At 35.7% G+C, this 18,349-nt stretch overlaps 1 protein-coding gene across 1 annotated transcript; it reads right to left on the bottom strand.

Annotated features, from left to right (window-relative positions):
- Window positions 1-3,696: 3,696 nt before the first annotated feature.
- On the bottom strand, window positions 3,697-18,018 carry LOC139714217 (sulfotransferase 1C2-like). The gene is made up of 7 exons (XM_071625931.1): window positions 17,874-18,018; window positions 15,530-15,681; window positions 14,426-14,548; window positions 9,623-9,749; window positions 8,072-8,166; window positions 6,719-6,902; window positions 3,697-3,809 (listed from the first exon to the last, which is right to left on the bottom strand). The coding sequence occupies exons 1-7, from the start codon at window positions 18,016-18,018 to the stop codon at window positions 3,697-3,699; spliced, it is 939 nt and encodes a 312-aa protein (XP_071482032.1).
- Window positions 18,019-18,349: the final 331 nt, after the last annotated feature.

Below are 18,349 nucleotides of genomic sequence, written 5' to 3'. Positions count from 1 at the left end.
AAAGATTGAACTCTTGTGCCTTAAAAAGGATTTTAACTCCCTGCAGAGAAGAATAAAGGTTAAATGATGGAATCTGCTGGCATGAAAGTGTGTTGATACAATATTTGACCCACACTCACCACAGGATGAGACCATTACTTTACTGAGATGAAGAATTCATGAAACCATTAGTGAGATGTTATTGCAGTTCCATCATTCTAGACTTCTAAGAGGAAAATTCTCCCACAAGTGTTTTTACATGTATTATGTCCAGAAATTGGGTCTTAATCTACTGCTTTTGTAACATGGCACCCCTCAACATGTGGAAGAAAGAAAGGGAGATCTCTATTGAGGTAGTGATTAAGTCCTAGCAAGTACTCTCTCCACAGATATGGTGGAACAACAACAGCAACAACAACAACAACAAAATGTGGAGAATTAAACAGGACATATGTCCAAATACAATTGTCAGGAAAACTTGATTTGAGATAATGTCTCGACGGAGACATGTTATTTGTTACGCATCATTAAATGTCTGCTGTTTAATTGATCGACTGATGGGACAATTGTCATATTTTTCTTTTGTAAGTTCGAACAGGTCAACTATATATTGTCAATAAAGTGAACTCTGACAATAAACAAAAAAACAGTGTTCTTATTGTCATTTTGAAACAATCTTCCTCTTTGTGAAGATGTTTCTTCTTTTTGATGGCTTTTGTGTTTCACAGTATGATTGACAAGGCTGCCAAATGGAATGTTTTTGTGATGTGTTGGAGATTGTCCTTGTCAAAACTGAGACAATACTATTTTTTCTCCATAGACTTCAGTACATTCGCAATATGTGAACTTCCGTCCATTGTTTACATGCAAAACTGATTTTGCTTCAAAAGTGTGCATGTCTTTTATTTGTTTAGATTCTTCTAGTTGTGCTCTGTGCATGGCACGTGCTTTGGGTACCGTTTCATGAAAGTTGTCAGCGCTGACAAACAAACAAAAAATAAAGTAGCTAGGCTCACTGTTTGACACTGCATGCTAGTAACTGTAAACCAAAGCACCTAAAAGAGAGCCCTGTGTATTTTGATAATATAATACCCCTCCTCCATTTCTCTTTTTTTAAATTTCACAATTTTATTGTCTTTCATTCTTGTCTTATTTTAATGCATGAATTTGGCTCTCAATTTTAATTCAATACTTGTGTAATTACAAGTTGCACATGAAATACGTATATACACATGCTCATACATAATCCAACCCATAATATTTATAATACTGTATACACATGTACAATTGTATGTATATATATATATATATATATATATGTATATATATATGTACTATGTATATAGCGTGATGATGCTGATATTCGTACCGTACGCCTCTGTCATCTTAGGACGAATTATAGTTGAGACAATGTAGATGACAAAAGATGTCGCATGAAACCGGCTATTACGAAGCTTTCGACCCTGGTCTTCCTCAGCTTTATTATCTGCTAAGCAGACGTGTGTGTTACTTGGGTGTCTTGTGGCTGTCTTGTGTACTATATATACACGAACACATGTGTGTATATATGAACGAATTGAGATTCATGCGTGTCGGAAGATTTTATGTTATCTTTTTTCCATTGATTGTAAAATCATTTAAACAAAAATGCTGTTAGCCCTAGGACTGTGTAAATAGAAACAATGCGTTTCTAAAGTGTTTCGTAGACAGTGAAGGACGTTTAAAAATAGTCTTATCAAAGGGCACTGGGGTATTGTATTCTGTGTCAATAAGGGAGTTCACGGTTGTGATTTGCGCATGTGCAGAACAAAGGTCAAATGAGAATGTGTAATTGCCACTGATTTTAAAATGTAAGGAAGTCTCGAGCAAGTATGAGAATCTGAATTGTGTCAGTACAATGTATGTGTTTCAGACTAATTATTGGAATGTACAGGTGTAAGTCATTCATCAACACTGTTTAGCATAATCTCTCCATGCACTTTCTCAACATTGATTTAATACAAGATGACAGGCTTCATGAAGGAATTCTTGATCACAACACATGTCCATGTTATTTGAAAGTCTGTGGTGTAGGGGTCAAGTGAGACATGCACTAACCATGAACTCCCGTATAACATTTGGGTCCCATTTCATGAAACTTGTCAGTGACAACTGCCACATTTCTGTGACAAATTGGCTCTTATCCAATCAGATGCAAGTATTTCAGTAGCTTATAACAACTATGACAACTTGTCACTGATAACAAGTTTTATGAAACGGGGCCCAGGTGTGTACATTTAATTTGTGTTTGAACGATGCAGACAGCTGTTCTCCATGGGTGCACATTGGATAAAAATACATGTAAGTTCCTCTTTGAAAACTGTTGAGATTTGGAAGAGAGAGAAGAGAATGAGTAGAAGGAGAGCTTCGTTGTCATGGCAACTGAAGTTCAAGTTGCGAAGGATGGAAAAAAAAAAGCGGGAGAGAGAGAGAGATAAAGCATTGTGTGGATGTTCAAAAATGGGGCTTTTGCAGAACAGAAATGCCACTGCACTGACATCTCCAATTACATGGATATACTATGACGTGTATGCAAAAGAAGCGGTCACATACGATTTAATGAAATATCAATCGTTTGTCAAGACTAACAATATTCCTTTCGTACGTTAACTTCACACTTGTAAAGACATTGCTTTGTATTGAAAAGTCGAGCAGACGTAGCTATTTAAAGCTTGTACTGTATTGATGAGCGTAAGGTAAATTCTCTATTAGAACGTGCAAATAGAGTTGGTACTATTTTTCAAAGGTCTTTCTTGTATGCTCCACGGCCTGTGGGATCTCGGTAACATCCGTGCAACCAGGCATAGAAACAAAATAATAATATAGCTTAACGTGAAATTGAGTCCTCTTATATTGCCGAGACTCTGAGATTAGCGTGCTAACAGAGTTGAAAGGTACCATCTTAATAAAAAGCGCTTTTTCGAAGGCCCAGCTACATGTACGTGGATTCAGATTCATGAAGTCTTTTGTCGAAGGCCAAGCAACGTGCATAAGGTTTTTGTATATTCCTCTTCTTTAAGAGAAAGGTATGCTCCACGACCTATTGGATCACGATAATATTATGTAACCAGGGATAGATCCATTAAAATCGGATTAATCTGAAATTGAGTCTATCATATTTCTGAGACTATCCCGGATGGGTGAGCTCCTGGTTGACGAATGAATGAGGGAACTTCCATCATATGATTAGCTTCATCATGTGAATTTGTCCGTAAACACGTGCATTCTGGCATGACTAATCCCACTACTAGCCAGAGCGAGAAATTAAACACATGATAAAGTGACCATTTTATATTTAAACCTCATTAAGAGAGCGTCAATACATGCATAGTAACAGTGCACACGTATGATTAAAAATAGACATAAATGTACAGGTAAACGTTGATATCATAAGACTGTGGCAAGATACATTCAAGCGTTTCTAGCGTTGATAGATGGTACGATATTTTGAAATAATGTACATTGTATGTCTTTTACATGTCTCCAACAAATGAAATAAAGAAATGAAAAATTATAAAAGCGAAGAAACGTATTTCAGTGGTACAAAACAAATCGCTCTGTCGGAAGTATACCCTAATAGGATATTTATGATTACATGTACTAATTACACCGTTAACTATCCACTCATAAAACTGAGACTTTTGGCATTAGATCTCGAGTGCTGGTCCCAGCCCGTATCTAAAGTTCATAGATGAATTTGAGTCCGGTAGCAGACAATTTAGTCCGACACAGTTCATCAAATTCCTCATTCTGTGCCACGGTGAAGTGGTTCTTCCAGTCGCCAATTTCACCTTTAAAATGACAATGGAAGCAGAAAATATGAACAATAAATGGTTGAGAAGAGAAATAAATTTGAAAATATTGATCGAAGTCAAAAGTGATGTCAAACAATAACAATGATGACGATAGGGGAACAAATTAATCACTTGTCTCGCGAAGAAAATCGCGAGACAATGTTAGTGATTAATTTGTTCCCCTATCGTCATAGTATTCACCGCGATTGTCAACATCTGCACAAGAATAACAATGATCACTATTAACATGATTAATTCTGAAATGCCTTTGTCATTGGTTAATAATGGTCATATTGTTTCTTGTTTTGTCGAACATCTTCAACTCTGGATATGCTTGCAGAATAGAAAATCAAAAGAGTATATTTCGCGCTGTATAAAAACAAATACAAGAAATTATATTCCAGTACATTCCATTATAATTTATTAACACGTTTCATACCAACATTCCAAAATAATCAATACTGAGTGCTGCATGGTTCGGTGGATAAGTCTGGGGTTTTCTTTTCTAAAGAATTAGAAATCTTGGGAATCCCACTTGTATTTTTAAAAAGATTCCTAGTATTTGTGTACCCCATAGGTGTGTGATAATGATCTGTTCTGTATCAGTAGGTAATATTAGCGCTGAAAAATAATTAATATATCTCACAGATACTCTGGTGAACTCTTTCAGTATTAGCCTTTTTACAAGGCCCTCTCGCTATATGATGGCTATAATGTGTGAGTGAAGCTAGCCCATCGAGTGCTGTCGCGTTCGGCTTGGCTCGCTGATAATGATAGGACATTCTGGGAGAGCAGAGCTAGCACTTAAAGGAGAAGACTACCGGTATATAGATTAGATTGGTTGTTTCATTATTTTTGTGGGCAAACTGTGGTACATATACATGCAGTACGGTAAGCAAGAAATATTCTGGGTTTCGAGTCCCGCCAGAATACATTCCGAGGCGAGTTTTCAGAAGTCGCCATCACGTCTTCTTTACTTATAAAAGGAGCCTGAGCATTAGATGCTTTTAAGAATTACAATTTCGCAGCATATTAAGCTTTCATGTATGGGTGAGTTGCTACTGAAAAAACAAACTACAAGACTTTTTATTTTCATAAAGAAAACGATTTCCGATTTTTTTTTTCTTTTTTCAATGGAGCAACAAAAGTTTGCCACTACGATTTTCTGGATGTTTGAAAGTGGCCTATTTGGTTTGATTTGAATATCATTTCTCAATCCTATTTACGTGATAACGAAAGAAAAAGAATTAAGAAGAACAAGAACAGGAAAAAATACAACATTTTTGCTGAGATTTTCATCGTTTTGGTTAAAGCTTCCCGGTATTACCCACTATATCGTCTACTGCTGGTGTGGAAAAAAAAAAAATCGATTTTTCCGTCTTCCGTCTTCCGTCATAGTATTTGTGTTAATCTGTTTCCGCTTAGACAATACATAACAGTGAAATTTTGCGATATTGCTATAGAACAGAGAAAACAAAATAATGGCGTTTACAATGTTTACATCATATATCGGGTATATTAAAGGTACTATTTACCTTTGGGAGCAGTGATTTCAAAAATGTTCGAGTTATCATATCTGATCCATATGTGTAGGTAAGTTTTATCACAAAACATCCTAACATGTAAAAATGTTGCAATAAAGCCTAAAATATATGGAGATATTACTATCGTTGCTAAATAAACCGTAACTGTAGACGTTTTATTCTAGAAACAATTTCATTATAACTACTGTTCGCATTTTATATTTAAGAGTGATTAACATTTATTGTACTGATGAACATTTCTATATTGGTTGTTTCTATACCAAACTCACATTTAAGAACTATTTTGAAGCACTAAAGCTGGGTTTTTGTTTCATCTGCAAATGATATCTTTAATTCTGTGCGAGATTTTTTTTTTTGGGGGGGGGATGTAATGAGATACACGTGTTTTTTGTTTATAGCTTCTTTATTATTGGGTCCAATGTATCCATTATAGGAAGCGTTTTGTTATTTTTTTTGTTATTTTTTTTTTATTGAGCAAGGCAAGTCAAAAAGCTGAGTTGCGACCGACTGGGTGCATCTATCTGTCTTAGGATCATGTCTTTAAAATCTGTAGGCCTACCATAATACAGCATGGACTGGCAGTGCAAGAAACTGTGGTAATAGACCTATGTGCATGTGTTCATTATCAAATCAAAATAAAAAGAAAATTAACAAGAAAAACGTATTATATAAAAATAAAATACTCCTGTACTGCATTATTAATAGCCTTTTGCCAAGGCTTTCTCGCTAGTGGTGGCGAGCAAATGCGGGCGATGTTAATGCGGGCGAGCGAAGCGAGCCAAGCCGAACGCGACAGCACTCGATGGGCTAGCTTCACTCACACATTATAGCCATCATATAGCGAGAGGGCCTTGTAAAAAGGCTAATACTGAAAGAGTTCACCAGAGTATCTGTGAGATATATTAATTATTTTTCAGCGCTAATATTACCTACTGATACAGAACAGTTAATGTGCAATTCCGCAAAGGGTTTGTTATAAGGAGAGTTCATTACAGGCCTATCTACATTATGTATAAGCATTGGACAATGATATTACATTAACAAGCATACTTCAAGGGCATGAAGGGGTGCGCGTCACGGGACCGACACCACGTGTCATACCGATACAGTCCACGAGTCATACAGCCCATGAGTTATACAGCTCACGAGTCATACAGCCCATGAGTTCAACACTTAGCAAACAAAGCCCATTCGACCGACACATTAAGCCCCGTGTTGTATCTGTCGAATTCGTGGGCTGTTTTTACCTAGTGTCGAACTCATGGGTTGTATGGCTCATGAACCTGTCTTCAATGTCGAACTTGTGGGCTTTTTAACTCGTGGGTGTCGGTCTCGTGGGATGACCCCACTTCAAGTACCCACCCTTCCTCATGAAGGACTTCTTCTTCGACACGGCCTTGGCGAAGACTGGGACGGAGTCTGGATTTGCCTTCGGGTCCTTTTTCATTGCGTCAAAAGTGCAGTGTTTGGTGATTTTGTCTATGACGTCATCAGAAAGATTCTTGCCCAGAAAATCGCTGACTCTTACAACAGCACCTCGTAGATCCTGCATGATCCAAAAGAAAGTGATGACATGCGAATGAAACGAGAGGAAGTTGTTTTTGTTTTTTCTCTCTCTCCCTATTTATCTCCCTTTAAAGGAAACCTAAACCCAAAAAGAAATGTGGATTGAGTGATAGCAGCAACATTAGTAGAACACATCACTTAAAGCTTGAGGAAAATCGGACTATCGATGTAAAAGTGATGAATTTTTAAAGTTTTGGTATTGGAACCACTGGATGAGGAGGCTACTTGAGTTTATGACATCATGTGTGGACAACAAGCATTATGATAAAGAGAATATGAAGAAAATTAAACATGATTTCACTTGTCTATGTAGCATAATGAAGGAGCACTTGGCTAACCGCTTCCAGAAAGCTGGGGGAATAATTACTACCCCTAACATTATCCGTATCAAATTGATATGATATTTTCATGAAATATTTTTTTAAAATTCCCTTTGTATTTTCTTTACATTGTTTTCCTCGCATGACGTCATGAACTCTAGTAGTCTCTTCATATAGCAGGTCCAAAACCAAAACTTAAAAAATTCAGAACTTTTGCATCGATTGTCCGATTTTCCTCACGCTTTCACTCATGTTTTCTACTATTCAATGTTGCTGCTTTCACTCAATCCACATTTCTCTTTGGAGTTTGGTTTCCTTTAACTGAAAAAAAAAACTGAATTCAGTGATTTGACTTAAAGGACACAGTTTCATCAGATTGATTTCTTTCAAAACTAAAGGAAATTTACTGAAGATTTGAATACAAGAGACTTTTAGGATCTGCTAATATCACCATTTCATTAAAAAAAAGTGAAACCTTTAATAGAACTCCATAACTTTTTCATAAGACTTCACATTTTGATAAAACGTTGACCACTTTCTCGTTTCCTTTATTTCATTTTCATAGCTATAAATCTGAATATGATGTACTCATGGTACGGAATCGCACAAGAAGTACTGAACTACGTACTTTGACTGGTGCCCTTTCCTAAAAACATATTGCCGTTTGGATTTTGTTGTTGTTGTACCCCTCTAAATTTTTCCTTATGTGTGTGTGTGTGTGTGTGTGTGTGTGTGTGTGTATGTGTGGATGTGTGTGTGGATGTGAACTGACAAAGGACTGTGGTTAAACTGATGTTTATACCCATATTGAAAAGAATTGAATACGCACTCTTTTCATTTCTTCGTACGTGATGAAGAAAACATTTGGCTGATGTCGCCGATTCCACCAGTGCAGAACGTGATCGAACCAAGATCCCTTGGGAACTAGAAGAGATATTGAAAATAACGACAAATTTGTTATGTGTTGGTTTGAGTTTCAATTCATTGCATAGAAAGAGATAGATTGAAAAATATACAATCCATGAGAAATCTGGGCCAAGAGTAAACAATTCTGATAGCTGTTTTGATAGCGAAGGAGGATTACAATTCAATTTTGAAGTTTTTTGGTTGTCTTCGAAGAAAGGTATCTTGAAGATAGTGATATTACAAAGAGTAAAAAAAATAAATATTTTTAACAAAGTGCCCATCATACTTTGGAAAGATGAATAATGATCAAAACACAGAAAGTAAAAGAAAACAGCAATAATCTTTGACATTTCACAAAGGTGCAGATTGATAATCCAGAACGCGAGTGTCTTGTTTAAACAAACATACATTATGCATCTCGCCATATAATATGCTGACAGTGTCTAAAGCCTTCTCTGTAGTCTATTATAACAATATATATATATATATATATATATATATATATATATATATATATATGTATATATATATATGTGTATATATATATATATATATGATGCATTGATACTTTGTAAATTTTCTTACCTTCAGAGAAACGATAAGATTAATAACACACATCAGTTTTAGTAAATTTACGCTGCTATTTTCACCCTTTCAGCATGTTTTCAGAATTTCAGATTTCATGAAAACCTTGTTGAATTCCTGTCAATCATACAAGTTTCACTTGATTTGATGTCGTTTAGTTCATTGCCAACAAGAGTACAATAATGCTACAGAACATTTCTACGAACGTACTGACACAAAATCAGGCCAACAATGTAATCAAGGAAAATATTGTGAACTGAAATACAATGAAAATGTTCATTATCATATATCTTCCGTATGAATATAAAATAACTTTCATCTCTCTTAATTCTCCAGACAAACATTTCACTCACAGATAAATAAGTATACAGAATGTCTTAGACTCTTTGTTATGTCTTTGTTATTCTCCTTGTAAACCATAAAGGCAAGAAAAAAAGACGCTTCAATCAAATTATCCCCACAAACACCACAAAACACTCATTTAAAGCTATTCAAGAGTTTATACAACATGAGACCCAAGATTAAAGAAGCCATGAACGTTACGTGGTTAAACAACAATTAAATGCTACCCGTCGGAATGCATGGTAGAGGATTTCTGATCAATAATCGTCTGCCAGTATTCGGATTATTTTTTTATTGACATTGGTATTTGCGTGTGTTTTTTTTTTAAGTGCCATGATTTTTTTTTAAACTTTAATTACAGTATTGTCCTTGAAGTAAGTTTTATTTTGCTGGTATATAGGGGTTTGATGAGTGAGAGCGGCTGTTGCGTTTGCTTTAAAACTTGATTTTTTCCAAATAGATAGCAGTGTGATATTCATAAATATCTTCATTTTGGAGAAACAATGCGAAGAAATGAAATAAAAGGTCAAACCAATTAGTGACTCACGCAAGTTAGCGCAGAAGTCTTTGAAGAATTGGTCCCATGTTGGGTATGGCGGCAAACCCGGGGAGTAATGGCAGAAGTGGAAGTAAGAAACCGCCACGTCCTTTGGGTTCCTAGCCACGCAGATAACCTGACGAGGGATACAAGACGACCAATAAGCCATGGATGTCAGTTACAACAGCAAAAATTACATTTTGTTTATTTGGTTCGGTTGACTGGTTGTTGTCGACAGCGGTGTCCTAAGGTGACTGCAGTGGATACGTGTCGTATAATACTTTGCATCATCGTGATCATACTTGTGTGACTTGTATTTCTTACAAACAGTATGGTTTCTTAAATACTTATGTACTATTTATTATCCATTCTCATCTTTTCCCTAGATAAAAAAGGAAAGTTTAGTTGAATTAGGTATTGGATTCGGCTGGAAAAGATTATACATGTAAAATTACCAAAGCATTAAGAAAAGCATGAAGATGCAAATGATTTCTTTTTTTCTACAACAGTTCATATCTTGTCATTTTCTGTTAATGACATCTGAAGCATGATCGTCATTGCGTTGTGTTCTTTTCAGTGTGTATCTAATCGTTTGTTTCAATTACAGACTATAGATTAGATGTTCTATTTTTGCACGAGGTGGCAGGAAATAGTAATTAGATTCTGTTATAGACCAAAGAAAAAATGAAAATCGACAGTAATATTGATTAATTACTTTTTGGAAAAGGGAAATGTGAGAACATTATTTTCATTTACATGTGTATTCATTTACATGACTTATTGTGTATACTCAAAGATGAATGTGCATAAAATGAGAGGACTAAAACTGCATTTCAAAGGTTAACAACATGAAGATGAAACATGGCAGCAAAGTTGGAGTTGGAAAATTGAATCAACTCGTGTAAAATATTTAAAGAACAAGTTCACCTTCATGCACGTGGAGTGAGTGAATGCAGCAATATTAGTAGAACACATCGGTGAAAGTTTGGGGAAAAACGAAAATTCCGTTCAAAAGTTATGAATCTTAAATTATCTCTGCGCAGTCACTTGCTGGGTGAGAACTGACTATAGTGTATCAGGCCCGTAGCCAGGATTTTTCAAGGGGGGGGGGGGGGTGCGGTCACTAAAAAAACGGACCTTCGGTACCAATACCAATGACGACACACACACACACACACACACACAATTATATATATATATATATATATATATATATATATATATATATCTTTGGACGACCGAACTACAAAAGTTGTATGAGAATTTGCAAATTGTGAATTTTGACTGTTTTAATGACGTTTTAAAGTCTCGAGGAAATTTGTATTTTTGTCTGTTGCATGCAATCGCGTTACGGTATTTCATCTAGGAAATAGTAAAAACTCATTTTGCCAGGAAGTTGCAAAGTTTAATTGTGTTCGAGACTCTGCGCGCGTAGCGCGCCGCAAAATTGAGAATAGTGATTTTCCTGGTGTTGTTTTAACTTTTATTTTTTCTATTGTATACCCAGGTTAGCAGGCCTGAAGCCAGGATTTTTAAAGGAAGGGGGGATTGCGTTAATTAACAAAACGGTCCTTTGATACTGTCCCGGGAGGGGTAGCGACAATTAAAAGGTGGACACCATGCTCATACATGGACTTTCAAAATGGCCCCTAAACGAGTTATGATCATATGATTTTTTCGGGCCTTAAAAACAAGTATTCCTTAAATGTTTCCTGCACCCTAAAGAAGTACTTCATCATGATTGAACAATATACCATTTTCCCAAATTTCGGCCTTTTTGATACCCTTTGATTATATACGCTCGTACATCACACTTTCCATCTAATCCGTGAGAAAAAAACGACCCCTATTACGCGTTTTCTTTAGCGAGTATGGTCACGGTGTCCACCTTTCAGTTGGAGTTTTCCATCCCATTGGATGCTGTTTGGAAGATGAAACATTCACTTTACTATACAGTATATCAGCCGTTGGTATGCGAGTTTGTCAAGAACGAAAATAAATAAGAAAATGTTTAAAACAAAATGAATTGTAAATGTGAACCATTTATATTTTGCCTCCTTGTGGTAGGATATTTCCAGCATTTCCGAACTTTCAAATAATCATTTTAGATTTAATAATATTAAAGGTAGTAGATCCGATTCGCAAACATCTCCAATATCAGTCAAATGTCATATTAACCATCATGCTAAGAAGGTTTTCTTTGTGAAATTTGGAGGTCAGTGAAATTCAAAAATTAAACATCCGTTAGCCATTGGAAGAAGTATATAAGCGCCCGATTGCAGACAGCAGGTGGCAAGGTGACCGTTGCAACTACTTACATTATTACCACCTCCGAAGGAAATGCACCAGTCCGACTACAGCCATCATCGAAAAATGAGATGGAATGTGGAATGTATTTGGTCGTTTTTGCTCCCAAACTTAACAGTTATGTTGTCAATAAGGCTGCTACGTATCTAGATAATGTCTCACATACAACTGTATCTGGATATTGCGTTGAAAATGATATTTGGCGAGAAACAAAAGCTTGAAATCACAGGAATTCACACTGCTGACAACGGCAGACAGTGAAGGTCAACGGCTCAAATTTTCGTTGGTAGTCTCGTCACGTGATAGTTCTGTATGGATTGTACACGTTCCCTATGACAGCAATTGTGAATGGGTAGTCTAGCTTTACTGCAAATTTGCGTCAGGACTGCTCAACCAATGGACAAGATTCTTATGTCACAAAATGGGCAGAACCTCTACTTTCTGAAACCGTGAGCTTCAAGTTTGTGCGATCTTCCGTTCTCGAGATATCCCGTCTGGAAGAATTGCAAGACGGCAAAATATGCTCAAATTCGTCAAATTTGGACTGTTCGCCATAGACAATTCTACTCATAAGGTACTTTTCTGACCTAATTTGCGTCACTGCTACAAATGTTACAATAAAGATATATACACATAAATAATCCCTAAAGTGTCCACTTTCAGAATCCGGGCGCCCCAAGTTTGCTTCTTAAACAGTTTAAAAGTTATGGCAGATTTTGTGGAAAAATGCGTCGATTTTTGACCCGTTTTACGTGTTGTATAGCGTTCGCGCGGAAGCGCGGCTTCGCAGATGACCGAAAGTTTTCAATATGTAATAGCTCGCACAAATTGATACATAACATTTGTGTTTGTGTGCATGGGGACGATCCGATGGTTCATACAACAAAAGGGTTTCGTACAATTATTTTTAACATTGTTAAACGTACTCTTCCACATTTACGTAGCATATAATGTGTCTTTATATTTATTTGGATTGTTATCTTGAGAATTGCTAAAAACCGTTATTATGAAAAAGTGGACCTTTCAGAATTTGGGGGGGGGGGTGCGTACGCACCCGACGCACCCCCCTGGCTACGGGCCTGGTGTATGATGTCACGCGCGTAGAACGATATAACGAAAATATAAAGAGAATTTCACAAAAATTTGACTTTTTGGGGAAAAAAAGGCGCACATTTCTTTGACTTGTCACTGACGTATGTTAGGGCTAATATTACTCCCCTGCCTTAATTCTGAAAGAGGCAAGTCAAGTGTACATTTGTTGTACGAGAAGAGTGAAAATATGTTGAATTTTCCTGTATTCTGTATGATGTACACAACGATACATGTGACATCATAAGCTGTAGTAGTCTTCTCAGTGACTGAGCAGAAAGTTTAAATGTAAATTTATATCTTGTAAACGGTTTGTCCGATTTTCCTTAAACTCTCACTGATGTGTTCTAGATTGCTGCATTCTCTTAATCCGTAAGTCTATGAAGGTGAACTTGCCCTATAAAGCATGTGCCGCCCTGTGATTTTCAGACACGCTTGGGCCAGGGTCATAGCGTAATACAAATGCGACTACCAGCAACATCGGCGTATACATGTATTATATTTACGAATTCTTCAAAGAATTTAATGGTTACACAGGTCCCCGCACCAATAGGATCCGATGAACAAAATATGCTATCAACATTAACCCTGCCGTTTCCCGTCATATCCAATAAAAGAAACAAACAAGGACGTGTAAGCTGTTCTAAGTTGTATATATTTTGTAAATCATTATAGCTGTGTATGCACTTGCCCATAAATCGGATGGGGTTTTCTGTAAGATGCAGGTAATAAGTTTTATTTTCATACCTTGAAATTTAATCTAAATTGATTCTTATTTTTACAGTTATTGTTGCGGAAAGTCCGATCTTTGTGGGGGACATACGATACGTTGAATTATATAACTTTTCTACTGCACAATATTACACTTCTTGGGCTTCAGTCAGTACGTTTGAGTTACTGAACTATGGCTCTCCATTAATTTCTATTAGGGCCTCTATATCAGTTATCTGTGTTATTAATACTGTTATGCTTACCTATTCCAAAATACCGATCTATAATTATGTTAAAGGCATAATTTGATTTTACCATTTGCAGATGAAACAAAAACCCAGCATTAGTGCTTTAAAATATTTCTAAACTGTGAGCTAGGGATAGAAACAAACACTGTAAAAATTTGAACCTGTATAATCGATGTTAAGTGGTAACTACACAAAATGTGAACAATAGTCATAGTCAAAATGTTTCCAGACGAAACCGTCTACACTTATGGTTTATTGAGAAAAGTACTGATATTTCCTTATATTTTAAGCTTTTTAGCAAACATTTTAAATGGTAGGGTGTTTTGGGATACAACAGACCTAGACATGCATCAAAGGTGATATCTTGAACATTTTTCAAATCACTGCTCCCAAAGGTAAACAGGAAAAGATGGACAAGTGATAAGAAAGGTAAAAATAGTGGACAGTTCACCTTTGCCTTTGCATTCTTTTCTTGAAGCTGCTTTGGAAGAAACTGTGGAGGGAGCTGGCTTTTCATGACCCGTGGAGACGCCATCTTGTTTGCCACTTCATACATCGCACGTGGTCTCCATGTCTCCTCCTTCTAAAGGAACGATAAAGAATGACACGGAAGTGACGTCATTGTAACCTGACTTTACAGAGACATTTTGATTACACAAGGAAATGGGGAATTTTATTATTTTTGGTAGCCCTATGAAACTTGGTGAATTTAATGCATCCGCCGATACAAGTTCAATATCATGTGATTGATATAATTATTGTTACCCTAAATATTAAAAAAATGAACTTTTGGTTACGTGGTGTTTTATGTACACGCTTTCTTCGTCTTGTTTCCCCTGAACGAACTATAAGATTACCTTACGAACTCCAAGATTTATCGTTTCATCTTGATATGAAAGTATATATTGTCTGAAAGATCTATCCGAAAAAAAAAAGATTGCCTGAACAAACTATAAGATTACCTTACGAACTCCAAGATTTATTGTTTCATCTCGATATGAAAGTGTATGTATTTGAGGTCAGAGAATATCTTAAGAATCCAGATAATGACAAGAAACACGATCGCAAATAAAGCCCCCCACATCATGAAATATTACTTTCACAACAAAGAAAGGAATTTGCTCGAAACACATCTATCTGAAAAAGAAGAAAATATTTTTGCAATTATTTGTACGGTTTTTGTATCAATCTTAAAGTACATCTATTTTGTAACTGTGCTGTGAAAACTGGAATTATCTTTGTAAAGCTCATAGAGACATAATCCTGCCTAGCACTGTATCCAGAATGAATTATATTATTAACTTCATTATTATTATTACTATCATTACTTTTATCAATGTTATTATTATCACTATCATTACTTTTATCATTGTCATTATCATTATTGTCATTATTTCTATTATTATTATTGTTATTATTATCATTATTATTATGATTATCATTATTGTCATTATTATGAATATGATTATCATATTGAGACCAGGAAGACAATATCAATCTAATGAGGATCACTGACGCGGTTGTCAGATATTTCAATTGAAATCTGAACCCTAATCCTCACTTCTTGGTCACTCTTTGTTGTCATCTTTTCGAAGTCCAGTTTACTCGTCATCTCCAGAAAGGGCATCCGAGCTAGGACGTGTTTCTTGCTCACTGCCTCCACTTCGCCACCGGCTTGGACCATCGTCACGATCTGCTGCATCCACGTGGTTCCTGCGAGCGGAACAAACACGGCGACATGTCGACTGAAGTCATTGACATAAAATATTTCAATTTCGATTTAACATCAGCAATGTAATTGCAAACTTTTATTTTTTTATTAATTGTTGATGAAAAATAAGAGTCTGCGTGTGCATTAGTATTCAATAAATCAGCGTATTGTATAGGATGCATAATGTTCGTTTTTCACAAAGTTCGTTTATTTTGAAACACAACAATTCCCTATGTATACATATAGATGTTTGTCAATCCGAAAATGATAAAAAAGGTTTTGGTTAATAATGTGGGCAAGGTTCCTTTGTCAAAAAAAAAAATAAGCAGGGTTTGTCCTTCCAAAAATAAAACAGGGTTCGTTATTCCCATCGTTTGTGCATCCAAAAATGAAATACAGTTGGTTACTAACAAGGTTCGCTGATACTGAAATAAAACAAGGATTCAATATTTCGATGTTTGTCATTCCGAAGGTTTGTTAATCAGAAATAACTATACACTCTTAAAATATTGGGTAAATTTAGTTGGGTAATTGTTGGTTGTTAAAAAAATATCATTATTCTGGGCAATTATCGCCCAATTGAGCTTTTAGGTGATTAAACCAACATTCGGCAATCATTTTTACTTAAATATTAGGCGAATATTTACCAACAGAATTGGTAATCAGTAATGGAGAATTGGGTACTTTTTGCCCCGCTGCTGTGTAAGTGACGCATTCTCTTTGCGTGTTGGGTGCTAAGTAATCTTTTTTTTTGTTGGGCAAATGATACTTGGGTAGAAATTCGCCTTATATAATTTACCAACATTATTTAATGTTTTTATGATTTCAATAAACTCTAAAATATCTGAAGTGTATTAGAAATTTAATGAATATTATTGCCGTGATTTTCAACTTGTACCTTTGATGAGGTATTTTCATATTTTTATGATAAAAGTGTAATCTACATAGTAACCATGCCTTGCAGCATTTAATACAACTAATGTGAATGAAATATCCCTGATACTAACTAGGTCTTTAGGAAGTAGGCTAAGCCTAGGTGTACTTGTAGGTATAGGCTTTACGACTATAGCTGTAGGATTATGATAGGTTAGATAATATGAACAATGTCTTGACATACACAATATGTTCTGGTAAACACCCATACATGAAATAAATCAACACAAAATTTTAAATCAACCAAAATTCAAAATACTAAACAGCAGGACAAATGGAAGTTGGACAGCATCTAAATGGGTAAAATTGGTTGGGCAAATGATTACCCAACTCGGTGACCAACGGTTGGGAAATTGCAAAGTTGGGTAAAGTCTGATTGGTCAACAGCTGCTGGGCAATTTAATTTGCCCAACCGCATAGCAACATCATTACCCAACATCAGTTGGGCAGATTTCAACCTATAGTTGTGTGGACAATATGTTGCCCAGTGTTGGTTAAAGGGATGGTACAGTATTGGTAGAGATGAGAATTGGGCTTTTAACTTTTTTTGCGAGATACCAAGAAAACACTTATGATATAGTACAGAGCATACCATTTTAAGAGGAATTCAAATTTTATTTGATGAAAATTGGGTTTGGAATGACTGAAACATCCAAAAACAAAGTAAAACAAAGCTATCGTAATAAAGTGTGGGTCCCACACTTTATTAGAATCGCTCTTTTTTTTTTTATATCTCAGCCATTTCAAAACCAATTTTCATCAAATAAACATTGAATTTCACATAGAATTACATGCTCTTTCATATTTCATAAGAAATTTCTCATTATTTCATCAAAAAATGTTAGAAACCTGAAATTAGGTCTCAACCAAAACTGTACAATCCCTTTGAAAGTTGGGCATTTTTTCTTTTTGCCCAACTATTTTAAGAGTGTACATACCATTATTCATTATTTTGAAGGTTCCATAATGTATGAAGTAATTTACGTAATTCTGAATGTTCATTCATCTGGAAATGAAGTAAGGGTTCGTTATTCAGAATTTTTGCCAATCCGAAATTTAGGTATGGGTCGTTATTCAGTAGGTTCGTTGATACGTTAATTGAATAAGAGATCATTATTCCGAGGGTTCGTTATTCCGAAGGAGGTCTATAGGTCTCTTTAGAACTCTGCAGACTATATAATGTCCGCGGGAAATCAATCTTTCTCTCTCTCTCTCTCTGACTCTCTATCTTTCTTTCTCTTTACTAAAAGAGATCGATCACCTGACTTGGGATAGACGATTATGAAGACGTCGTCGGGCCTGACTTCGAAGTCTTTCATTTCCTCGAGAGAGCACTTTGGAACGGCCTTGCCTATGATGACGCCGTCGTGCTCATAGCAGTGCTCCTTGGCAAAGTCGGGCAACATATCGAAACGGGAACCTCCTGTCCGTTTGGATTATGACATAATATAGTATATAATATGTTTGATAGTAATAGTAATAATAATAGTAATAGTATAATATGTAATAGTATATATAATACAGTGTATATGAGAAGATCTGTTCACAATCTATTTATGTATATGTATATTCATATATATACATATTTCTATGCGAGTATGACATAATTATTGTGTGCATGTGTGCCTATGCTTCAAATCTTCTTTTTTATCTTTCTTTTTTTATATATTTCTGATTATTATCATTAATACTACTATCAGTAGCAGAGAGAATCAAGCTGCTATGGCTGCTACTTTT

The sequence above is a fragment of the Diadema antillarum genome, unplaced genomic scaffold, assembly GCF_040938485.1.
Source record: "Diadema antillarum isolate AM-2024a unplaced genomic scaffold, OU_Dant_1.0 seq00002194_RagTag, whole genome shotgun sequence".
Lineage (NCBI taxonomy): Eukaryota > Metazoa > Echinodermata > Echinoidea > Diadematoida > Diadematidae > Diadema > Diadema antillarum.
Note: the sequence above shows the minus strand (reverse complement) of the source record. Positions and strands in the feature narration are given on the sequence as shown.

Coding starts and splice junctions, on each gene's coding strand:
- LOC139714217 (XM_071625931.1), bottom strand. CDS start 18,018: ATGTTGCCCGACTTTGCCAAGGAGCACTGCTATGAGCACGACGGCGTC. Junction 14,549..15,529: donor CAACAAAGAGTGACCAAGAA/GTGAGGATTAGG, acceptor TTCCTTTAGAAG/GAGGAGACATGGAGACCACG. Junction 9,750..14,425: donor TTCAAGAAAAGAATGCAAAG/GCAAAGGTGAAC, acceptor ATCCCTCGTCAG/GTTATCTGCGTGGCTAGGAA.